The 26,725-nt window shown below is 41.2% G+C and overlaps 1 protein-coding gene across 14 annotated transcripts in view; it reads left to right on the top strand.

Annotated features, from left to right (window-relative positions):
• dnmt3ab (DNA (cytosine-5-)-methyltransferase 3 alpha b) overlaps nt 1-26,725 on the top strand; it is a 514,213-nt gene that overhangs the window by 476,092 nt on the left and 11,396 nt on the right. Inside the window, exon 24 of one of the 14 annotated variants that reach the window (XM_072251364.1) lies at nt 15,982-17,910. The exons of the other annotated variants lie outside the window; for them this stretch is intronic. Coding sequence (XP_072107465.1) covers nt 15,982-16,167 — 186 coding nt within the window. The 3' untranslated portion in view covers nt 16,168-17,910. Of the gene's footprint in view, nt 1-15,981; nt 17,911-26,725 lie in introns of those variants that run through there. 14 annotated transcript variants of the gene reach the window in all.

The raw sequence follows: 26,725 nt of genomic DNA, 5'->3' as shown, positions 1-26,725 counted from the left end.
ACCATCATCAAAAATAAAAAAAAACTGAAGCATGTGTGTTGAATAGAACATAGAGGGATAACATTCATTTTCTTTATTTGTGCTGCATCTTCACTAATTTACCCTTCACCTAAAAATATCTGAATAGTCCTGTTTATTTTCTCCATTGGCCTGTAATTAACAATATTATAAAAGCAAATATCCATATACTTATCGATATTCTTCTGCTGTTTACTGCTGGGAAGTAGCTGATGCTCTAAGCTGAACTTTCCTTCAGATATCATGGACTTCTCCATGATATCATGATTGGCATATTCTGTTTTCGTTCATAATATCCCTATAAGGATTTCTACAAGCTCAAGCTGTTCCCTCGTGCTGATCTCACCATTTCCATAGGGGTGACAAAGAGCAACTGAGAGGCCATGTTAAAAATACAAAAGTATCTATTTAATATTAAAACAATAAATGATCCCTTAGATCTGCTTAAATGACAAACTAATTTGCTAAATGCTTTTGAAATAGTTTGAAAACAACATTAGAACATAGAACACTACAGCACAGAAAACAGGCCATTCAGCCCTTCTAGTCTGTGCCGAAACATTAATCCGCTAGTCTCATTGACCTGCATCCAGTCCATAACCCTCCAGACCTCTCCCATCCATGTACCTATCCAATTTATTCTTAAAACTTAAGAGTGAGCCCGCATTTACCACATCAGATGGCAGCTCGTTCCACACTCCCACCACTCTCTGAGTGAAGAAGTTCCCCTTAATGTTCCCCCTAAACTTTTCCCCTTTCACCCTAAAGCCATGTCCTCTCGTATTTATCTCTCCTAATCGAAGTGGAAAGAGCCTATTCACATTTACTCTGTCTATACCCCTCATAATTTTGTAAACCTCTATCAAATCTCCCTTCATTCTTCTACGCTCCAAGGAATAAAGTCCTAACTTGTTCAATCTTTCCCTGTAACTCAACTCCTGAAGACCCGGCAACATCCTACTAAATCGTCTCTGCACTCTTTCAATCTTACTGATATCCTTCCTATAGTTAGGTGACCAGAACTGCACACAATACTCCAAATTTGGCCTCACCAATGTCTTATACAACCTCCCCATAACATCCCAACTCCTATATTCAATTAGCATGAAATTGGGAATTAATGTTTCACCATTGTATCTTATCAAGACCTTGATAAGAATTTCAACCCTTCAATAAGATATGTTGTAGTAAATATAATTCTCACACATGTCACACCTGTAAAAATATTGTTTTCAATTAATTTTGCTGTTTTATTTGCCCATCTTTGCTTTAACATTAGAAGTCAAGTGGTACACCAACTGGATTCAGATTTCAACAAAGATAAGAAATAAATTACAAAAATGCTGCCTTAAATTTACACCAGTGCACTACTTGCTATTTTAATTAAACTGAATCAAATGTTTGCAGCCTTTAGATCAATTTTGCAAGTACATATATGTCACCATATACACCCCAGAGATTTACTTTCTTGTGGGCAATCACAGTAAATACAAGAAACACAATAGAATCAATGAAAGACCACACCCAGCAGGATGCACAACAACCAATGAGCAAAAAAAAAACAAACTATGCAAAAAGGCAAAGAAAAAATAAATAAATAGGTAAATAAATAAACAAGCAAGCAATAAATATTGAGAACATGAGATGAAGAGTGCTTGAAACTGAGTGCAGTTCAGTGGGAACAGTTCAGTGATAGGGTGAGTAAACTTGAATGAAGTTAACTTCTTTGGTTCAAAAGCTCAATAGTTGGGGAGGGGTTAATAACCAGGCGGTGCAGATCCTGAGGCTCCTGTACCATTTTCCCCATAGCAGCAGTGAGAAGAGAGGATGATGTGGATGATAGGGGTCCTTGATGACGGACGCTGCTTTCCTGTGACAGTGCCCTGTGTAGATGTGCTCACTGGTGGGGAGGGCATTAACCGAGATGGACCGGGCTGTATCCACTCCTATTTGTCGGATTTTCTGCACAAGGGCATTGGTGTTTCTATACAAGGCACCTGGAAGCAACCAGTCAATATACTCTCCTCCACGCATCTATAGAAGTTCGTCAAAGTTTTAGATGACATGTCAAATCTTTGCAAACTTCTAAGAAAGTAGTGGCTTTGCCATGAACTCTTCATAATGGCATTTGCTGGACCCAGGCCAGATCATCTGAAATGATACCACTGAGAAATTTAAAGTTGCTGCCCCCTCACCTCTGATGCATAATGAAGACTGGCTCATGGACCTTCAGTTTCCTCTTCATGAAGTCAACTTAAGTATGGCATTGAAGCTTCACTGTCCAGATGTGCCATGATTGAGTGAAGAGCCAATGAAATGGCATCTGCTGTTGATCTGTTGTGACAGTAGGCATATTGGCATAGATCCGAGTCACTTCTCAGGCAGGAGTTGATACTTTTCATCACAAATCTCTCAAAGCACTTCATCACAGGGGATCGGTGCAAGTGAAGCCCACTTGAAACAGCTGGGTACCTCAGACTGCCGAAGCGAGAGCCAGTAGATCAACGCAGGTCTTTAGTACTCAGCTAGGTACCTCGTCTGGGCCAAATGCTTTCCGTGGGTTCACCTTCCTGAAGGATGCCCTGACATCGGCATCAGAGACTGAAATCACAGGGTCAGGGTCAGTGGATGTTCCTAAAGGTGCCTCCATATTTTGATGGTCTACGAGAGCATGAAAGGCATTCTGGTCATCGGAGGGTGAGGCCTTGTTGTCACAGACTGCATGTCACTTGGTTTTACTTTGTAGGAGGTGATAGCATTCAAGTCCTGCCACAGGTGTCGAGCGTCCTTCAGTGATTCAGGTTAGGTGACAATATTTGCAAGGTCTCTGATTTTTTTAAAGAATGTATAACAGAAATATTATCAGTAGATGTTCAACGTTTTCTGCAAGGTATTGTGGAATATAAAATCAAAAGACCTAGTTCAACTATGAAAACGGCATTTTGTGTGAACGGACTACAACTTGTGGTTAATTAAATGAACAGCAGCCACACTAAGTTCTGCATTTTGATATAGTTAATTTTACAAAAGTGTAATAAAAGAGCAATAGCATGCACAAGCAGTCAGGAGCAAGGAACACAGGCACTCCCAGTAGTAATTAAGTATGAAAAGGACACTCACATATGCAACTGGGTGTATAGTATGATTGTTTAATGTGCCCCTCAAAAAGTCAGATTTGAATTCCTGAACATGCCTCTCCAAAAATGGAAATGAGAGAATTAAGCCAAGAAAATGTTTATAATACTTTATGATGTATACATTAGAGACATGCAACTTGTCCCTCTGGAAGGAGAGGTATATGTAATGCATTTCTAGGAATCACCATTTCTAGTACCTGGGTGTTTCCTGTTTGACTATCTTTTACGATATTTGGCATTACTTTCAACAATAACAGTTACCTCAAGCAACAAAATATAATTCTTCAAAGAACTGCATATAATCTTTTGTAACTTATTGTAACTCCTTACACTATCTGAGATGCTTGTTTAAACTAAACTTTGCTGTTGGTATGTCTCATCACCCTTTAAGGAAACATTTATGCTAAAGTTATAAGAAGAGGTTCATATAAACAGACAGTGACACAAATCAAAGGAATTGAACATGCACTGGAGCAATTCTCTTTGCTGATGTTCCCTAATTATAACTGTTTTAGTTCTTTGCTGCCAAAATAAAGAATGCAGTTTCATACCAGAGGCTTAGTGTTTACAGTGCTTGTCCTTGGATTTCAAAGTCTTTTAACATTACACACATATCCCCGATGTCAAATAAAGTAATTTGAATCAAATTTTACTCCAGGGAAAGTGTTCTATATTCCCAGTGTCACCATACTTAAGATTAAAATCAGTGGACACTTTTAATCATTTTGTGGCAATGGGTATTTGTAAACCAATGGTCCAAATTTTGTTGTCAGCAGTGGGCAGTGACACTTCACACACCCAAAGTTGCAGTCAGATGAATTCCCTCATCTGACAAGATGTGCAGTTTGGCCTCACCTTCAGAGATCAGCATTCACAGTCAGGCAAGCTGAGCAGCTAATTAGGTTGATCAATTCAGCTAAGAAGGGAAAAAACACTGATTATAATAACACTTAATTCATTCACAGTATGTGAGATATAGATTGGTGTAGACACAAGATTTAAATAACAGCAGATGGCATCCCATAATTGGATTAGATTTTTTTATGATCAAGGCATGATTAGAAACTCCATCTCATTAACAATGTTGTCACATTTCCTTTGAAGCAGATAGTGTATGTAAACATGAACGTCACATCAAATCCTGCATGATGGGGATCGGTAATGTTGGATGTCACTTCTTTGAGGCATTGCTCCTTGAAGGTGTTGTGGATGCTGGGTTGGCTAGTGCTCATGATGGAGCAGATTGAATTTACAACTTTCTGCAGCTTATATTGATCTTGTGCAGTGCTTCCCCCTTCTCCCATACCAGAAGGAGATTCAACCAATTAGAATGCTTCCCATGGTACATCTGTAGAAATTTGCAAGTGTCTAGATGCAAGCCGCTCAGCTAGCTGATATATCTCATTCCTGTACTCCTTCTCCTCACCATCCAAAATTCTGCAAACAACAGGTGTATCATCAGCAAATTTATAATCCAGAAACAGGCAAAACATTTTATCTGCTGCCTTCAAAATGGGGTAATATTGTTCCATCGCTTGTCATTTATGGGCTTTGTAGAATATTAGACTTTCTGCTGCGGACAAACAGGGATGTTGCTTCTCTAGGAACTCCACTCTGCTGGCTTATCCACCAATATTCTTTTGCTAGATGGAAGATATTCCGAACCACTTATTTTGGCATGTTTTTTTTCTCCCCACTGTAGATCAGATTTGATTGCAAATGCAGGGAGCTGACCTGACTTTATCACGTTGCAGGGTTAAGGAGCGTGGCCAACTTTCAGGTTCTTTACTTAATAATCTACTTAGTGCTGAAGGTAGCTCACCGTTTGTCCGTCCATTGTCCAATCCTGCCTGTTCCTGTGATGATTTGGTCAATGCTTGTCTTTCATATTGGGAGTTAACCACTCAATAGAGGATTTTGAAAAAGAACTTCACTTTTGATGAATCTGCCAAGTCACTGAAGAAGATAATAATAGCATGGAGCCAAGCACACTTGCCTGAGGGATCCCTGTGTAGGTGTTGAGATACAAAGATGAGCATCTATTAACCATGACATGGTACTTGCTTCTTCTGAGAAAGAGTTGTGCCCAGTTAAGCAGCTAATCCATTTTACCACTTGAGGTTCTCTTGTCAAACAGAGAGGAATGCCATACCCTCTGGAGAGTCAAACGTAGTCAAAAGCTACTGAACTAATTTCCAAGCATACGTCAGGAGAAACAGTCCCATTATTGGATCTTGAGGACAAGGGCATCTGCATCAACTGCTTCACTCTAAAATTGTTATGAAACATAATCATAGGTCACTATGATTTAAGATGTTGTAACAGCTTCTCATTTACCATGGCTTCCATGAGCTCTGAAAGCTTTTGCCAGTGAAGGTACATTTACAGGGTTTGACTCTGATCCCATTTTTCAGACAGATACAATGCCGTTCATTGTTGATGTGACAAGATTGTGAAATTGGTAAGTGAGAGAATCTTTAGCTGGATGCTCTGTCTTGCAGCTGTGTAAAATGGTGCATTCGGGTACCAATTTACTGTCTCATTGAGCCATGAAAATGGTTCTGAGTATTCGCTCTTCTGAAGTTACATGACATGATTCATTCAAGAGTTTAGGAATTTGATCTTGTACAAAGTGTCATGAGCTCACACTCACTGGCAAGAAGACAAAAGGATACACCAAAACCATATAAGATAGAAATATCCAGCAAAACAGATTTTTTGCCAGACTTTGGCTCATTTGTGAAAAATAGAAGGACTTCTGTGAGACCATATTCCTTTACAGCCCTCTTTGATCAGAATGGTATGTAGAGACAAAAGGTCAAGCAAAATCACTTTACATTAAAATATTTCCTTTAATTGCTGCAGATATTTACACTGAAAGAAAGTAAATATCAATTGTATCCAACTTTCTTTAGATATCCATTAAACACCCTCAAGCTGTAAGTTAAACCTTAGCTCCTTAAATTCTGTCATTAAAAACTAATAGCTCATAGTTCTAAAAGCATCTCCTAAAAACAAAACCTCGGTGGAAAATCAAACCAATCTGAATGCATTCATTGAGAAATTAGCCAAGTACATATCATTGTGACCAGACTTGCATTAATCCCTGGCATTCAGCATCCTCAAAAGTAATTCTCTGTGAGGAAATCCATCATCAATGTATTATGTATGATCCAGGTATATCATTTTATATAATTTTGTGTGGGCATGTGGCCAAGTGGTTAAGGCATTCAACTAATGATCTGAAGGTCGTGAGTTGGAGCCCCATCCGAGGCAGCCGTGTTCTGTCCTTGAGCAAGGCACTTAATCACACATTGCTCTGCGACGACACTAGTGCCAAGCTGTATGGGTCATAATGCCCTTCCCTTGGACAACACTGGTGTCATGGAGAGGGGAGACTTGCAGCATGGGCAACTGTTGGTCTTCCATACAACCTTGCCCAGGCCTGCGCCCTGGAGAGTGAAGAATTTCCAGGCGCAGATCCATGGTCTCGCAAGACTAATGGATGCCTAAGAATAATATAATTTTATTATATTATGAAACACCTAGATTTTATAATCCATTGATTCCTAAAAATAATTAATTAAAACATATAAAGAGTCTTTGAGGAAAGAGAAGCAGAATAAAGGGTGGAAAGGTAGGAAGGTAGAAGGGCTAAAGTGTGTGTACTTCAATGCAAGAAGCATCAGGAACAAAGGTGATGAACTGAGAGCTTGGATACATACATGGAATTATGATGTAGTGGCCATTACAGAGACTTGGCTGGCACCAGGGCAGGAATGGATTCTCAATATTCCTGGATTTCAGTGCTTTAAAAGGGATGGTGGGGGGAAGGGGAGGAGGGGTGGCATTGCTGGTCAGGGATAATATTACAGCTAATGAAAGGGTGGGTAATGTAGCAGGATCATCTTTTGAGTCAGTATGGGTAGAAGTCAGGAACAAGAAGGGAGCTGTTACTCCATTGGGAGTATTCTATAGGCCCCCTGGTAGCAGCAGAGATACCAAGGAGCAGATTGGGAGGCAGATTTTGGAAAGGTGCAAAAATAACAGGTTTGTTATCATGGGTGACTTTAACTTCCCTAATATCGATTGGCACTTGATTAACTCCAGTGGTTTAGACGGGGCAGAGTTTGTTAAATGTGTCCAGGATGGATTCCTGTCACAGTATGTTGACATGCAGGCCAACTAGGGGGAATGCCATACTAGATCAAGTATTAGGTAACGAACCAGGTCAGGTCACAGATCTCTCAGTGGGTGAGCATCTGGGGAACAGTGACCACCACTCCCTGGCCTTTAACATTATCATGGAAAAGGATAGAACCAGAGAGGACAATTTTTAATTGGGGAAGGGCAAATTATGAGGCTATAAGGCTAGAAGTTGAGGGTGTGAATTGGGATGATGTTTTTGCAGGGAAATGTACTATGGACATGTGGTCGATGTTTAGGGATCTCTTGCAGGATGTTAGGGATAAATTTGTCCCGGTGAGGAAGATAAAGAATAGTAGGGTGAAGGAACCATGGGTGACAAGTGAGGTGGAAAATCTAGTGAGGTGGAAGAAGGCAGCATACATGAGGTTTAGGAAGCAAGGATCAGCTGGGTCTATTGAGGAATATAGGGAAGCAAGAAAGGAGCTTAAAAGGGGGCTGAGAAGAGCAAGAAGGGGGCGTGAGAAGGCCTTGGCGAGTAGGGTAAAGGAAAACCCCAAGGCATTCTTCAATTATGTGAAGAACAAAAGGCTGACAAGAGTGAAGATAGGACCGATTAGAGATAAAGGTGGGAAGATGTGACTGGAGGCTGTGGAAGTGAGCGAGGTCCTCAGTGAATACTTCTCTTCGGTATTCACCAATGAGAGGGAACTTGATGACGGTGAGGACAATATGAGTGAGGTTGATGTTCTGGAGCATGTTGATATTAAGGAAGAGGAGGTGTTGGAGTTGTTAAAATACATTAGGACGGATAAGTCCCCGGGGCCTGACAGAATATTCCCCAGGCTGCTCCATGAGGCGATGGAAGAGATTGCTGAGCCTCTGGCTAGGATCTTTATGTCCTCGTTGTCCATGGGAATGGTACTGGAGGATTGGAGGGAGGCAAATGTTGTTCCCTTGTTCAAAAAAGGTAGTAGGAATAGTTCGGGTAATTATAGACCAGTGAACCTTACGTCTGTGCTGGAAAAGCTGTTGGAAAAGATTCTTAGAGATAGGATGTATGGGCATTTAGAGAATCATGTTCTGATCAGGGACAGTCAGCATAGCTTTGTGAAGGGCAGATCGTGTCTAACAAGCCTGATAGAGTTCTTTGAGGAGGTGACCAGGCATATAGATGAGGGTAGTGCAGTGGATGTGATCTACATGTACAAACCCCATTTCCAGAAAAGTTGGGATATTTTCCAAAATGCAATAAAAACAAAAATCTGTGATATGTTAATTCACGTGAACCTTTATTTAACTGACAAAAGTACAAAGAAAAGATTTTCAATAGTTTTACTGACCAACTTAATTGTATTTTGTAAATATACACAAAGTTAGAATTTGATGGCTGCAACACACTCAAGAAAAGTTGGGACAGAACATGTTTACCATTGTGTTACATCACCTTTCCTTTTAATACCACTTTTTAATCGTTTTGGAACTGAGGATACTAATTGTAGTAGATTTGCAATTGGAAGTTGAAAACCATTGTCACTCAACACAGTCCATCGTTGCATCCAGAAATGCAACTTGAAACTGTGTTATGCAAGGAGGAAGCCATACATCAACTCTATGCAGAAACTCTATGGTGGAGGGATTATATTCAGATTGGAGGGTTGTATCTAGTGGTGTTCCACAAGGATCGGTTCTTGGATCTCTACTTTTCGTGATTTTTATTAACGACCTGGATGTGGGGGTAGAAGGGTGGGCTGGCACGTTTGCAGATGACGCAAAGGTTGGTGGTGATGTGGATAGTGTAAAGGATTGTCGAAGATTGCTGAGAGACATTGATAGGATGCAGAAGTGGGCTGAGAAGTGGCAGATGGAGTTAACCCAGAGAAGTGTGAGGTGGTACACTTTGGAAGGACAAACTCCAAGGCAGAGTACAAAGTAAACGGCAGGGTACTTGGTAGTGTGGAGAAGCAGAGGGATCTGGAGGTACATGTCCACAGATCCCTGAAAGTTGCCTCACAGGTAGATAGGGTAGTTAGGAAAGCTTATGGGGTGTTAGCTTTCATAAGTCGGGGGATAGAGTTTAAGAGTCACGATGTAATGATGCAGCTCTATAAGACTCTGGTTAGGCCACACTTGGAGTACTGTGTCCAGTTCTGCTCGCCTCACTATAGGAAGAATGTGGAAGCATTGGAAAGGGTACAGAGGAGACTTACCATGATACTGCCTGGTTTAGAGAGTATGCATTATGATCAGAGATTAAGGGAGCTAGGGCTTTACTCTTTGGAGAGAAGGAGGATGAGAGGAGACATGATAGAGGTGGACAAGATAATAAGAGGAATAGATAGAGTGGATAGCCAATGCCTCTTCCCCAGGGCACCACTGCTTAGTACAAGAGGACATTAAGGTAAGGGTTGGGAGGTTCAAGGGGTATATTAGAGGAAGGTTTTTTACTCAGAGAGTGGTTGGTGCATGGAATGCACTGCCTGAGTCAGTGGTGGAGGCAGATACACTAGTGAAATTTAAGAGACTGCTAGACAGGTAATGGAGGAATTTAACGTTGGGGGGGTTATATGGGAGGCAGGGTTTAAGGGTCGGCACAACATTGTGGGCCGAAGGGCCTGTACTGTGCTGTACTATTCTATGTTCTATGTTAAAAGTAACTATTTATTAAAAATTTAAAAATATATATTTTTATTAGAAAAACAATATTTTTATTCTTATCAAATTTCAAATTGACATGTAATTGTTGTGCTTTTTCTGGACCTGAGCTTCCTTGGGAGGTTGATGAAAATTAAAAAGAACTGCATAACCTGGAAATATGAAACAAAAGCAGAATTGACAGAACTCAGTAAGTCTGGGAGCATCTGTACAAAGAGATACAATTAATAATATGTGACTTTTCCTCAGAAGGTGCCCAGTGTAGAATTAGTACAGGGCAGAATCCTTGTTCAGGTCCTGGGCTCAAAAGCATCTGAATATATTGAAAGACTGTGTGGAGGTTTAAAGTTGAAATTAAGGTAACTTCCTCAGGAAATTCAGAATACAGGCTAGCCATGCCATTGGTGGGTGGGTGGGATGACATTGATGAGGAAGGTTCCACTCCATAATTCATGCTACAGTTGCTCAGCAGGCATCCCTGGCATTCAGAACACACAGGAGAGAAATGTGCTGATGGCTTCATTTGGTATCATTCCGCTTTGCATGCATCTGTCCCATTTGTGGCAAGCATAACATATGCTTGCCCAAAAATGGACAAGAAATTTTGGCAGTGGATGAAAGGAGCCTGAATTTAGTACAATCTGGTCCCGCCCTCACTTATGCACAATCTGTGTTCTGCCAGCCTTGAACATGAAAAAAGAAGGAAATTTGGATTTTAAAATCCAGCTGTTTTGTATCTATTGTATCAACTGCCATCCGTTCTATTTATCTAGGGAGTTCTCCTCCACAATCCTGACCACAGTTTATATAGCACCAGCTATAATCAATATAGTCTATGAGATACTGCATGATACTGTCTCCAAGCAAGAAACAGTCCACACTAAAGCATTCCTAGTTGGGGGACTTCAACCAGGTTTATTTGAAGATAACCCTGCGCATTTACCATCAGCATATAACTTGTAGTACCAGAGGTCCCAACACACGAGACCACTTTTATACTAATGCTTACCGTTACATGCCCAGACCACATTTTGGTAAATCAGATCACTTGTCTGTCCTTCTCCAAGCTGCATACAGACAGAGGCTGAAAAGCAAAATCCAGAGCCTCGGACAACAAAAAGGTAGTCACACAAGGTAGAGGAGTATGGGATTGTTTGGAGTCAGTTAACGGGACAATGTTCAAGAACTCATCTGTGGATCTGAAAGTCCATGTTATTCTGGACTTTATTAAAACAGCTGAAGGCAAGGGTGTCCTCACATAATCATTCTAAGTATTCCCCAGTCAGAATCCCTGGATGAACCATGAGATCCACAATCTGCTGAGAGCTGGATCAAAGGCATTCGAGTCTGGTGACTAAGAAGGTTACAAGAGGTCCAGGTACGATCTCCAGAAAGCCACCTCACAGGCAAAGTAGCAATTCTGGACTAAGCTTGAACCATTGAAGGATGCTCGACAGCTGTGGCAGGGCTTGTATACTATCATCTCTTGTAAAGCTAAATCAGGTGAAATTAACGACAGCAGAGCTTCACTTCCAGATTAACTCAATGTCTTCTGTACTTGCTTTGATCATCAAGACATGGGAGAACCATTACGAACCCCCGAATTCCTCAGTGATCCTGTGATATGCTTCTTGAGGCTGGCGTGCAAGCAGCCTTCGGGAAAGTGAACTCACAACAAGCATCCAGCCCAGACACGGCACCAGGCCAAGCACTAAAGACCTGTGCTGACAACTGGCAAGAGTACTCACTGATACCTTTAACCTCTTGCTTTGGCAGTGTGTGGTACCCATCTGCTCAAGCTGGCTTTAATCATGCCAGTGCTGAAGAAGAGCAAGGCGACTTGCCTCAGTGACTATCACCCAGTTGCACTTACATCCACAGTGATGAGGTGCTTTGAGAGGTTGGTGATGAAACATATTAACACCTGCCTGAGAGGCGACTTAGATCCACTCCAATTTACCTACCGGAGCATCAGGACAACAGCAGATGCCATCTCATTTGCTCGTCATTTAACCCTGGAACATCTGGAAGCAAAGATGCACACATCAGGATGCTCTTTATCGACTACAGCTCAGCATCATCTCCTCAAAACTAATCAATAAGCTCCAAGACCTTGGTCTCAATACCTCATTGTGCAATTAGATCCTGGATTTTCTGGATTTCCCCAGTCAGTTCAGATTGGAAACAGCATCTCCTCCATGATCTCCATCAGCGCAAGTGCACCACAAGGCTATGTGCGTAGCCCCCTGCTCTACTCACTTTACACTTAGGACTTTATGGCTAAGCACAGCTCTAGTGCCATATTCAAGTTTGCTGACAACACCAACGTTGTAGGTCAAATCAGAAGTGGTGATGTATCAGCATATAGAAGGGAGATTGAAAATGTAGCTGAATGGTGCCATAACAGCAACCTCTTATTCAATGTCAGCAAGACCAAGAAACTGATTATTGACTTAAGGAGAAGGAAACCAGAGGTCTATGAGCCATTCGTCATTGGACGATTATAGGTGGAGAAGGTTAGCAGCTTAAATTCCTTGGTGTTATTTTGGAGGTCCTGACTATTATGAAGAAAGCACAGCAGCACCTCCACTTCCTTAGGAGTTTGCAAAGACTTAGCATGACATCCAAAACTTCGATAAACTTCTATAGCTGCATAGAGGAGAGTATATTGACTGGCTGCGTCACATCCTGGAATGGAAACACCAATATCCTTAAATGGAAAATCCTACAAAAAGTAGTGGGAATGACCCAGTGCATCATGGGTAAAGCACTCCCAACCATTAAGCATGAAATGCTGTCACAGGAATGTAGCATCCATCATCAGCGACCCCCACCACCCAGGTTATGCTCTCTTCTTGCTGCTGCCATAAGGAAGAAGGTACAGGAGCCTCAGGACTCATACCACCAGCTTCAGGATCAGTTATTACCCCCTCAACCATCAGGCCCTTGAACCAAAGGGAATAACTTGGCTCAGCTTCACTTGCCCGTCACTGAAATGTTCCCATAACCAATGGACTCGCTTTCAAGGACTCGGCTCATGTTCTCGATATTTATTGCTTGCTTGCTTATTTACTTATTTGTTTGTCTGTTTGGTTTTGTATCTACACATTTTGTTGTCTTCTGCAATCTGGTTGAACACCCAAGTTGGGCAGTCTTTCATTGATTATGTTGTGGTTATTATTCTATAGATTTATCGAGTAGGTCCACAAGAAAATCAATCTCAGGGTTGTATATGGTGACATATATGTACATTGATAATAAATTTACTTTGAATTTTGAAGCATTGAAATTCTGGAAAGCTTATAAGCTTACATTACTGTTTTCTGGATACCATCAGGCCATTAATAATATTCTTTAGGATGGCAGCGATAAGTGATGATAAGTTCAATGGAAATCACCAAATATTCCCATTCAGACTACAACTGCTGAAATCCACAGTCACAGCCAGGGGTACTTCAGTCAGCGGCATCATTTTAAGACATGTTAAAAAAATTTCTCGATACTCAAAATCAGCAGACCCCTGATGGCATGTTCAGGTCACAAGTGCACTCAGTTCCCCTTTAAGAAAATGGAAGTGGGGATGACGCGCCAGTGTACCATCACTCCCAACTATCCTGCTGCTGAATGTACAGTCTCTGGAAAATAAAACTGAAGGTCTCAAAGCAAGATTGCAGTACCAGAGAGACATCAGGGACTGCTGTGTACTTTGCTTCCATTTCCAACACAGCACTGTAGCCTGATGGCTTCACCATTCTCTGCAAAGAAAGGACAGCTCAGTCTTTTAAAGGAAGAGGAAGTGGAGTATGCTTTATGATTAACTCATTGTGGTGCACAGACATGGCAGTTCTGTGTCAGTCCTGCTTGCCTGGCCTGGACCACCTAGCCGTGAAGTGTCGTCCCTTTTCTCTGCCGAGGGAGTTTTCTGCTATTATTCTGGTAGTGGAGTACATTCAACCTCAGCCAATGTCAGACAGGCACTGAAGGAGCTGAGCATTGTAATCGGCAGTCACAAAACTGTGCACCCGGATGCCTTCCCTCTCGTTGTGGGATATTTCAAACAGGCCAGCTTCATGAAGTCTCTGAGCAACTACCAACAACATATCACCTGTGGAAACAGAGGAGCAAACATGTTTGACCACTGCTGTACCACCATGAAGAATGCTTACTGTGCCATCTCACACTTTGGAAAGTCCAGTCACCTGGCTGTACTTCTATTCCCAGTGTATGAGCAGAGATTAAAGACCGCAGCACTAGTGGTGAAAACCAAGAAGGTCAGGGAGGTGTAGGAGCACTTACAGGTCTGTTTTAAGGCAGTGGACTGGACAATATTCATGGATCCATCTTCAAACCTGAATGAATACACCACAGTTCCCACCAACTTCAACAAGGCCTGAGTGTATGAGAACATACCAGACATACCCAAACCAAAAGCCATGGATGAACCAGATCATTCATAGTCCACTGAGGGCTAGATCTGTGGCATTCAAGACCAGTGATCCATATCTATATAGAAAGTCCAGATACGACTATGGAAGTTTATTTTAAGAGCAAATAAAGCAATTCCAATTGAGGTTAGAGACAGAATCAGATACAAGGCAGATCTGGCAAGTTTAGCAGACCATTGCTTCTTACAAATCAAAACCTAATATCATGAATGGCTATGATGCTTCACCCCAGATGAGCTTAACCCCATTTATGCATGCTTTGAAAGGGAAAATAAAACTACGTCTGTGCAAATCACTGCGGCATCAGGTGACCCTGTGATCTTTGCTTCAAAGGCCGACTTCAGAACATCTTTCAAGAAGGTGAACCCTTGCAAGGCATCAGGCTCTGATGGCATACCTCATAGGGCTCAGAAAACCTGTGCTAACCAACTGTCGAGTGTTCAAGTATATCATCAATCTCTGCTGCAGGCGGAGTTTCCCACTGCTTCAAAAGGATGATAATTATTCCATTGCCCAAGAAGAGCAGGATGTCTGACTGCAAAAACTATCACCCAGTGGCACTCACATCTACTGTGATGGTGTGCTGTGAGAGAATGGTCACGGTCAGAATCAACTCCTGCCTGAGCAAGGATCTCGACACACTGCAACTTGCCTATTGCCACAATAGGTTTGCAGAAAATGCAATCTCACCAGCTCTCCAATCAGCCTTGGGTCACCTGGATAATAATAATACCTACAGTACATCACCCTGTTTATTGACTACAGCTCAGTGTTCAACACAATCATACCCTCAATTCTAATCAACGAGCTCCTTGGCCTCTGTTGGATCCTTGACTTCCTCACTGAGAGACCACAGTTATTGCCTGTGGGAATTAACATCTTGTCTTCGCTGACAAGCAACACTGTCACACCTCAAGGCTGCATGCATAGCCCACTGCTCTACTCTCTCTACAGTCATGACAGTGTACCTAGGCACAGCTCAAGCACCATCTATAAATTTGATGATGACACAACTGTTGTTGGCAGAATTTTAGATGTTGACAAGGAGGCGTACAGGAGCAAGATAGATCAGCTCGTTGAGTGGTGTCGCATCAATAACCTTGCACTCAACATCGTTAAGATCAAGGAATTGGAAGGGGAAGTTGAGAGAAAATGCACTAGTCCTCATCAAGGGGTCAGCAGTTTCAATTTCCTGGGTGTCAACACCTCAGAAGGTCTTTCCTGGGCCTAACATATTGATGCAATTACAAAGAAGGCACGACAATAGCTACATTTCATTAGGAACTGACAAAACTTGGTATGTAACCAAAGACTCTGCAAACTTCTATAGATGTTATGTGGAGAGCATTTTTACTGGTTGCATCACACCCAGTATGGAGAGGCTACTGCACCGGATTGGAAAAAGCTGCAAAACGTTGTAAACTCAGCCAGCTCCATCATAGGCATGAGCATCCGCAGCATCAAAGGCACCTTCAAAAGGCGCCGTCCGTCATTAAGGGCCCCCATCACCCAAAGTTCAAACTACATTTATTATCAAAGTATGTATACATTATACAACCTTGATATTTGTCTCCTAACAGGCAGCCAGGAAACAAAGAAACCGTATAAAAAAGAAGACCGTTGAACACCCAGTGTGCGGAGAGAGGGAAGAAAACCAATTCATGCTAACAATAACCGCGACAAATAGCGTTCTGGACCAAGGTCCACAAGGAGAGCCTGAGACCCATAGTTCAGCGCAGAGCCGTGTAAACATCGCAGAGCAGTGAGCCGAACCATCCCATCCCTAGTCTCAGGCCCCGACATCCTGACCTTTTCAGTCCAGCCCACCGCCTAAATTGATGTCTAAGCTTCAGGTTCAATCACCTCAATATGCTCTGGGGCTTGGACCCCACTTCCTCAATTTGGCCTGTACCTAACCTTCCCGATTCAGCACGGTACTTAAAGCTCCATTCAAACATCAGGTTCAGTTGCCTTGACATGCTCTGGAGCCTATATCCTCTTCACATTGCTACCATCCAGGTAGAGGTACACGAGCCTGAAGACACACACTGACACAATTGCATTTCTAAGCTATATCGACTGTTCTGTTGTATATCTTACTGTACATACTATTTATTACAAATTACTATAATTTGTACATTGTACATTCAGATAGAGGTAACATAAATATTTTTACTCCTCATGTATGTGAAGGATGTAAGAAATAAAGTCAGTTTAATTCAATTCAATTCAATTCAATTCAGTGTTTCAGGAACAGCTTCTTCTCCTTTGCCATCAGATCCTTGAATGGACAATGAGTCCATGAACACTACCTTACTATTTTTTTCCTTTCTTTTTGCCCTACGTGTTTAATTTAATGTTTTATTTATATTTCTTATTGTAATATGTAGTTTTTTATTATTATGTATTACAATGTACCACTGCCACAAAACAAATTTTGCAGCGTATGCCTGTGATATTAAACCTGATTCTGATTCTCACGTATTATTGTTCAAGTACGATATATTAAAACGTTTTGTTTTTCCAATTAACATTGATTGCTTAACCTATTCAGATAACATTTAAAAAGTTGTCCTCTTGACCAATTGGCATCATTTGACAAAATGAATGAAATATTATGTGGGGTCATTGATATGAAGGAGCATATAAATGAGGTTTTGCTGATACTGAAATCATGCCAAAGTAAGCAGTTAGGAATACTTTCCATCTAACAAGCCCTTAAAAATATGTTGTCACATGCCAGCAGTCTGCAGTAGTGGACAGGGATCATGTGTTGTCAGATAATTTAAACAGGTAAATTTCAACCAATGTTGAGTATTCAGTGTTGAGTTGTAAACCCTTTATTAAGTTCTGCCTCTGACCTCTATTAAATAATCTGTACATGTCAATATTCTCAGAATTAAACCACACCGCCTACAGCTGTTGAAAGCCACATCCATGCCTTGGCTAAATTCAAACTTCTCCTTTGTTGCAATATATGAACTTTAAGATATTCTGAATTTTACTGTCAACTTCATGCCTCACATGTGGTGGTCATTGTCCACTGACTCTGTCCCTGTTTAATTCCTCTTCAACTGATTTTTTTAACCTGCTTAGTTTATATATCCTTATCTGTGCAGACATGTAAACCTTTCTTCATTATCTATGACCACTGTACTGTATTTCCCTTCTTCTCCCATTGTCTGTCATTGATGTCTGTAGCTTCAATAATGTCTACCTGAATACAAAGAAGTAACTACTAAAACATGACACCTTGTCACACCTCAAAAGCGTGTTAATATTTTTGAAGCAACTTCAGATAGCTCACCTCCTTTGGCTTGTGCTTACACTCTGGTCTGAACCTCCAATATAAGGTACTCAGGTTTTTTTCCTGCATTAAGATAGGAAATTAGTGCAGTAATTATTGTTCCCAGATAATGTGGCTTTTCATTTCATTTGCTGGGATTTTCCTGTGCAGAAATTAATTGTTTTATAAATCTGCATAATAAAATGAAAGTACTTCAAAAGATCTGGTGAGCTTTAAAGCATTTTCAGAGTGATTCTATTGTTTGTTTTATGTGGTGCTTTGCATTTTAACGTTTAGGGTAGCATTGTCCATGCAGAAATGCCTTTTTAATTTATTAGATAAATATTTGCATGTATTTGTTCCTCTTAAGCTTAAGAAAACTACAGTATAGTTTGAATGCAGCTTGTAGACCAAACTGCAGATGCTGACCTTGAATTGTTTATATTGTCACATTCAAATTGAGCAGATGTTCAAGCAACAGCCTCCAAGATTGCCAGCTGGTCCCTGCTTCACCTCAGCCATTTAAATGATATTACCAGACAACAATGTATATAACTCAAAGTTATATATATTGCTGTCTCATAATTTAATTATTATCAATGTCCACGGAACATGTGCTCAGGCTAAAAGAAAGTTCTCCAATCATAAGCAGGGAAAGTGTTTATAGCTAGTTCAATGTTGTGTATTATTGACAGCAGTCAGATTTACATGCAGCTGTGAACTATGTCAAGTAAATCTTTGTCTATTTATTTTCAGTTCGTGATTTTTTAAAATTATATTGTTAAAATAATAGCCCAAATTAATAGGACCAATATGCAGACTTTAATTACCTAAGTAACTTTTGTTTTACAATTGATTTTCAGAAAAAAATTGAGTAAGTAGGGAAAAATACCATTTTCTTAAACCCCATGAATTGGACAGAGAGTAAAACTATTTTTTGCTGCCTTAATTTCACATCAGTATAGCTGCACCAATAGGAACTCCCCTACTTACGCTGAGAGAAGTTACTTTTTTAGGAGTGAAATTCTATTGTAAACATTTTTTGTTACATTGGTTATATGTATATCTTGAAATTCCCTCCATTTGTGTAACCAATTCATAAAGAATTTGTAAAAAAAAAAGTGAATTAATTAATGTTAAAAAATAGAGGAAATTTTGTCTCTTTTAGTCACGCATGTACTAAAAGTTCAGAGCTATTTATACACAGATAGTTTATCTTGCACTCTGATACCCAGCAAAAAGGAAACCTACCTAATTGCTTGAGATGTGTTCAAAGCCAGCTTTGAAGCCTCTCAGTTACACATAGCTTCAGTCCTTTATTCCACATTCATGAACAGAGATTAATATTCCCAGTTGCTAGCATCAACTTAGCAAATTACTTATAATGGTGTGAAAAGAGGTGAGCATAGTTGTTAAGTTTTAATGTTTTAAGTAATATCAATTAATTACACAAAATTTGTGTTTACATTCCCTTCCTCTCTATTGTCATCTGACAAATTAGCAAGATTAAATGCCAGGACCACGAAAGCAATATTGAAACTTGGCAGATTAGCAACATCCAACATCCTGTTAATAGAAATATAATTCAATTAAATATTGATCAGGCTAGAAATATTGTCAGGATCCACTTCCCCATTGCTAAGTGAACTTGTTTTTTTACATAACGATGGAGGGCTTCTCTTGGATACCAACTCAATCCATACATCTAGCAACTGTCAGACAATAGAAAGGCTGTTCACTAATTTAGCAGTATGTCTGATCCTAAACTGTGTCCCTAACAACATATCTGTGATATCAGTAAGCCAGGTTATTTTCTCTCAATTCAGTTCTACTTCAGCTCCAAAGTGAGTTTGGGGAGCTAGGTGCTAAGTTGTGATCCAAGGTTGTGCCTCAGGACTGCTACCCACGCCACGTGTTAGTGAGGCCAGAAATAGGAAGATTACACTGTTTAACAAATGTCTAAGGAGATGGTGCAGGAGGTAGGGCTTTAGATTTTTGCATCACTGGGTTCTCTTCTCGGGAAGGTGGGACATTGTTGTCCAGAGACAAAGACAACAAAGAGGTGGTCATGGAAGGCTTCAAGTCGGTGGACTGCACCATGTTCAAGGACTCGTCAATGGATCTGAACGAAGATACTATGATTGTCACGGACTTCATAAAAACAGTCATAGATGAGTGTGGCCCCACAAAATCATTCAGAGTCTTCCTTAACTAGAAGCCCTAAATGAACCATAAGATCTGCAATCTGATAAGGGCCAGATCAGTGGCATTCAGGTGTGCTGAACAAGTTAAATGCAGGAGGTCCAGGTATGACCTCCAGAAAACCATCTCACACACAAAGTGGCAATTCCAGCCTAAACTTGAATCACTGAAGGATGCTTAACAGCTGCGTCAGAGCTTCAATACTATCATATCCTACAAAGTGACATGGGTGACAACAAGGTTTTGCTCCCAGTGAGCTCAATATATGTAATACTCAGTTTGACCATCACAACATTGAAGCACCTTCACAAATTCCCACAGACCCCCAATGGACCTGTGATTTCAGTCTCTGAGGCCAACGTGAGAGACTCCTTCAGGAGGATGAACCTACAGAAAGCATCCAGTCCAGATAGGATGCCTGGTCAAGTACTAAGGACCTCTACTGATCAGCTGGCTGGACTGTTCATCAGTATCTTTAACCTCTCACTTCAGTAGTCTGAGGTACCCACCTGCTTCAAACAGACTTCAATTATATCGGAGCCTAAGAAGAATGTGGTAGCCTGCCTCAATGACTATTGTCCAGTGGCACTTATATCCACTGTGATGAAGTACTTTGAGAGATTGGTGATGAAACATGTCAACTTCTGCCTGAGAAGCAATTTGGATCCGCTCCAATTTGATGACCATCACAACAGCTCAATGACACATTCCATTTTATTGGCTCTTCACTCAATCCTGGGACATCTGGACAGCAAAGGTGTATACATCAGGATGCTGTTCATTGACTACAGCTCGGCATTCAATACTATCATCCCCTCAAAATAAATTAATAAGCTTCAGGTCTGAGGACTTAATACTTTCTTGTCCAACTGGAGCTTTACTTGCAGACCCCTGTCAGTTCAGATTGGCAACAACATTTCCTCCACAATCTCCATCAGCACAGGTGCACCACAAGGCTGTGTTCTTAGCCTTCTGCTTTACTCACTTTATTCTTATGACCGTGAGGCCAAGCACAGTTCCATAGCCATATTTAAATTTGCCATTTAGGAGGGAGACTGGAAATCTGGCTGAGTGGTGCCACAACAACAACCTTGCACTTAATGTCAGCAAGACCACGGAGGTGATTATTGACTTCAGGAGGAGGAGAGCAGAGGTTGATGAACACAAGAAAATCTGCAGATGTTGAAGGTCCAAAGGAACGCACAAAATGCTGGAGGAGCTCGGCAGACCAGACAGCATCTATTGAAATGAGTAACAGTCGATGTTTCATGAGCCAGACCTCATCAGAGGATCAGACGCTGGTCAGCAACTTAAAATTCCTCAGTGCTATCATTTCAGAGGATCTGTCCTGGGTTCAACAAACAAGTGCCATTATAAAGAAAACACGACAGCACCTCTACTTTCTTTGAAGTTTGTGCAGATTCGACTTGTCATCTAAAGTTTTGACAAACTTCTAGAGGTGTGTGGTGGAGAGTGTATTGACTGGCTGCATTGCAGTCTGGTATGAAAACAATAATGCACTTGTACAGAAAAGCCTACAAAAAGTAGTAGATATGGCACCATCTATCATAGATAAAGCCCCCCCTCCCACCATTGAGCACAGCAACGTGGAGTGTTGTTGCAGAAAAGCAGCATCCATTATCAAGGACCTCCAACAACCAGGCCATGTTCTCTTCTCATAGCTGACATCAAGAAAAAGGTACAGGAGCCTCAGGATCCACACCATCAGTTTCAGGAATAGTTATTATTCCTCAACCATCAACTCCTGAACTAGAGGGGATAACTTCACTTAGGATAACTTCACAAAGGAGAATCACCTGATGTTGTGTATTTGGATTTTCTGAAGGCCTTTGACAAGGTGTCACACATGAGGCTGCTTAACAAGCTAAAAGCTCACGGTATTACAGGAAAGATTCTAGTATGGATAAAGCAATAGCTGATTGTCAGGAGGCAAAGAATGGGAATCCAGAGTTACCTGCAAGGCTGCCGGTAACTAGCAGTGTTCCACAAGGGTCTGTGTTGGGACCGATTCTTTGTACATTATATGTTAATAATTTAGATGAATTGATGGCTTTGTTGTAAAATTTGTAGACAATATGAAGATAGGTGGAAGAGCTGGCAGTTTTGAGGAAGTAGAGAGGCTACAGAAGGACAGACAGATTGGGAGAATGGGCAATAAAATGGCAGATGGAAGTGTTAGGAAGTGTATGGCTGTGCACTTTGGTACAAGAAATTAAAGGATCGACTATTTTCTACATGGAGAAAAAATACAAAAAGCTGAGATGCAAAGGAACTTGGGCGTCCTTGTGCAAGAATCCCTAAAGGTTAACTTGCAGGTAGAGTCTGTGTGCAAATGCAATGTTAGCATTCATTTCAAGAGGACTGGAATATAAACAGATAGATAGATAGATATACTTTATTAATCCTGAGGGAAATTTGGTTTTGTTACAGCCGCACCAACCAAGAATAGAGCATAAATATAGTAATAAAAAAAACCCCAACAATCAAACACCAAAATGCAAAACTATGCCAGATGCAAAATAAGTCCAGGACCAGTCTATTGGCTCAGGGTGTCTGACCCTCCACGGAAGGAGCTGCACGTTCGATGGCCACAGGCAGGAACAACCTCCTGTGCCGCCAAGTGTTGTATCACGGTGGAATGTGGCCGAAGTCCAACAGTGAAAAGTTCAATATCCAGTCTGCAAACACGTTCCTCGATCGTAATATACCCCGGATTTCACCATCCGTTGTTAGTCAGAACAGTAAGCACCCAACTCCTTTACGCTTCACTGCTCTCAGTGCACTTCCGGTCAGCCAGAATGGTATTACCCACCGAACTCCTCTTCTCCAAAAGTCTCTGTTGTCTCGACCCGGTCCTCCTTCCTCGGCTTTGTGATCCCCCTCTGTGTGTTTTCCTCCAGATTTCAGCAGGGGTGTCCGCCGCTCTGTTCGCTAAGCCGGCCGGTATTTGCTGGTCCGTGGAATACACAATGCGACCTTGTTTCTGTCCCGCGTGTCGGGATGTAACCATTTCCAGCGCTAAAGAAAACCCAAATAAAACTCTCTCTACCAGCATGTTAGAGAGGGTGCAGCTTCGACGTGTTACCGTGAGAAAAAAAATACAAAAAATAACGTAAGTTAGAAAGTAAGAAGAAGAAAGTAAGAATAGATCGGAACGGCTGTATCAAGCTGCATGCACGACTGGGGCATGCGCACATGAAAGCAAGGATGTAATGTTGAAACTTTATAAAGCATTGGTGAGGCCTCACTTGGAGTATTGTGAGCAGGTTTGGGCCCTTTATCTTAGAAAGAATGCACTGAAACTGGAGAGGGTTCAAAGAAGGTTCACAAAAATGATTCCAGGATTCAATAGCTTGTCATATGAAAAGTGTTTGATGTCTCTGGGCTTGTATTCACTAGAATTCAGAAGAATGAGGGGCAACTTCACTGAAACCTATAGGATAGTGAAAGGCCTTGATATAGTGGATGTGGAAAGGATATCTCCTGTGGTGGGAGAGTCTAAGACCAGAGGACACAGATTCAGAAAAGAGAGGCGTCCTTTAGAATGGAGATGAGGAATTTCTTTCGTCAGAGAGTGGTGAATCTGTGGAATGCGATGCCACAGGCAGCAGTGGAGGCTGTATTTTTATGTATATTTAAGGCAGAGGTTGATAGATTCTTGATTGGTCAGGGCATGAAGGGGTACAGGGAGAATGCAAGAGATTGGTGCTGAGAAGAAAAATGGATCAGCTGTGATGAAATGGCAGAGCAGATGAAATGGGCCAAGTGACCTAATTCTGCTCCTATATCTTATGGATGAGGTTCATTCACCTCATCACCGTACAGTTCCCACTGAAATGGACTCATTTTCAAGGAACACACACAAAATGCCAGAGGAACTCAGCAGGCCAGGCAGCATCTATGGAAAAAAGTACAGTCGAAGTTTTGGGCCGAAACCCTTTGGCAGGACTGGAGAAAAAATGCTGAGGAGTAGATTTAAAAGGTGGGGGGAGGGATTTCTGGCATCTGCAAATTTTCTCTCGTTTGTCAATTTCAAGGGCTCTTCATCTCATTTTCTCAATATTTATTGCTTGTTTATTATTATTATTTCTTATTTTTCTCGTCTTTCGTTGATTCTGTTGTGTTTCTTGTATTTATTGTGATTGTCACTAGAAAATCTCATGGTTGTACATATATGGTGACATATACAGCATGTACTTTGACAATAATTTTACTTTGTACTTTGAACTTTGCACAGATGGGATGGTTTGCATCTGAGCTGCAGGGAGACAATTTCCTTGCGGGATGCTTTGCTAATGCTGCACGGGAGTGGTGCGGGGAAGTGTTGGTTTAAACTAGTATTGAAGGGGGATGGGAACCAGAGGACCAGAGCAGATAGTGGAGTGGTTGTGGGGAATTATGTTATTAAGCCTAATTACGAAGTCAGGAATTTAAAGGTTGAGTACGATGGGGCTAATGTTCTGAATTGTGGATATTTCAGTGTATTATAGAAAAGGCAAATGAGTTTAGGGCATGGATTAGCATGTCGAATTATGGCATTGTAGCCATTAGTGAGACTTGGTTGTAGGAGGGGCAGAACTGGCAGCTCAGTGTTCTGTGCTGCTGTTGCTGTAAACGGGCTAAAGCAGGAGGGATTAATGGAGGAGGGGTAGCAGTACTTGTCAGGGTAATTGTCACATAGTGCTGAGACAGGACAGACTGGAGAACTCATCTACTGAGACCATATGGGTGAAATTGAGGAATAAGAAAAGGATGGCCACATTAATGGGATTATATTATAGACCACTCAACAGTCCACGGGATTTAGAGAAGAAAATTTGTAGGGAGATTGCAGACTTGCAAGAAACATAAGGTTGTGATATAGCTGATTTTAACTTTCCACATATTGACTGGGACTCTTGTACTGTAAAAGGGCTGGATGGGAAAGAGCTGTCAAATATGTTCAGGGAAGTTTCTTTAATCAGTATATAGAGGTCCCAAATGGAGAGAGTGCAATACTAGCTCTCCTATTAGGAAGTGAGTGAGACAGGGCAGGTGACAGAAATTTGTGTCAGAGAACACTTTGCATCTAGTGATCATAATGCTATTAATTTCAAGATAATTATGGAGAAAAATAAGTCTGCTCAGTGGGTTGAGATTCTGAATTGTAGAAAGGCCAATTTTGATGGTATCAGAAAGTACGCATTGGGACAGGTTGTTTTCTAGTAAAGGTGTACTCGGTAAGTGGGAGGCCTTCAAAAGTGAAATTTTTGAAAGTACATGATTTGTATGTTTCTGTCAGAATAAAAGGCAAGTATAAGAAATTTAAGGAACCTTTGTTTTCCAGAGATTGAGGTCCTGGTTAAGAAAAGGAAGAAGGGTGCACAGCAGTCAGGCATTGGCAGGAAGGAATTAATGAGGTAATCCAGAGGCATAAGAAATGCAAGAGAACACATAAGAAGGAAACAAGAGGACTAAGAGGCATGAGTCTTCTCTAACAGATTAGTTGAAGGAGAATCCCAGGGGCTTCTACATACATATTATGAACAAAAGGATAGACAAGGACAAAATTGGTCCTCTGGAAGATCAGAATGGTCATCTATGCATGGAGCTGAATGAGTTGGGGGAGACCTTAAATGGATTTTTTCCATCTGTATTTACTCAGGAGACAGATGCAGAGCCTATAGAAGTGAGACAAAGCAGCAGTGAGATCATAGGTCATATGCAGGTTACAGAAAGGAAGCTGTCTTGAAGCAGATCAGGGTGGAATAATCCCCAGGGCCTGACAGGATGTTCCCTCACACCCTGTGAGATACAAGTGCAGAAATTGCAGGGGCCCTAGTGGAGATGTTTTTAAAAATCATTTGCACAGGTGAGGAGGATTAGGGGATAGCTAATGTTGTTCTGTTGTTTAAAAAAGGCTGTAAGGAATAAGCCAGGAAGGTATAGGCTGGTGATCCTGATATCAGCAGTGTGAAGTCTTTTGGAAGATACCCCTGTATTAAGGGACCATATATAATGTATTTGGATAGACAGGGGCTGATTATTTTATTTCATGCGTAGAACAGGCCCTTCCAGTCTAATAAGCCACATTGCCCAGCAACCACACATTAACCCTGGCCTAATCACAAGACAATTTACAATGACCAGGAATAGTCAACATAACTTCGTGCATGGTAGTTTGTGTCTAACCAATCTTAGAGAGTTTTTTGAGAAAATTACCAGGAATGTTGATGAAAGCAAGGCACTAGATGTTGTCTACATAAACTTAGCAAGGCCTTTGACAAGGTCCCACATGAAAAGGTGGTCATTCAAGAGGAGTTAGTAAATTGGGTTAGACATGGGCTTCATGGGAGGAATGTGATCTAATTGATTTTGACTGTGGAATGATTGTTGGTGCCAGATGAAGTGGTTTGAGTACCTGCTGATCTTCCGTGATTTTCATACACAGTAGTCTCTGGAGTTTGCAGAGAATGGTGCAAAAAACAAACAACCTGCAGTGAGCAGTAGTTCTGTGGGGGAAAACATTTTGTTAATGGGAGAGGTTAGTGGAGAATGGCCAGACTGATTCATATTGACAGGAAGGCAATGGTGATTCAAATAACCATATGTTACAACAGTGGTGTGCAGAAGAACAGTTCTAGTCACAGAGCACGTCGAACCTCGAAGTAGTTGGGCTACAGCAGCAAAACGCCATGAACATACACTCAGTGGCCATTGTATTAGGTACAGAAGATACCTGATAAAGTGACCACTGAGAGTACACCACAATGCAAAGTTCAAAGGTTCAAAAGTTAATTTATTATCAAAGCATGTATCCATCTACAGCTCTAAAA

Source organism: Mobula birostris, chromosome 2 (assembly GCF_030028105.1).
Source record: "Mobula birostris isolate sMobBir1 chromosome 2, sMobBir1.hap1, whole genome shotgun sequence".
NCBI lineage: Eukaryota > Metazoa > Chordata > Chondrichthyes > Myliobatiformes > Myliobatidae > Mobula > Mobula birostris.
This window is presented reverse-complemented; position numbering and strand designations above follow the sequence as displayed.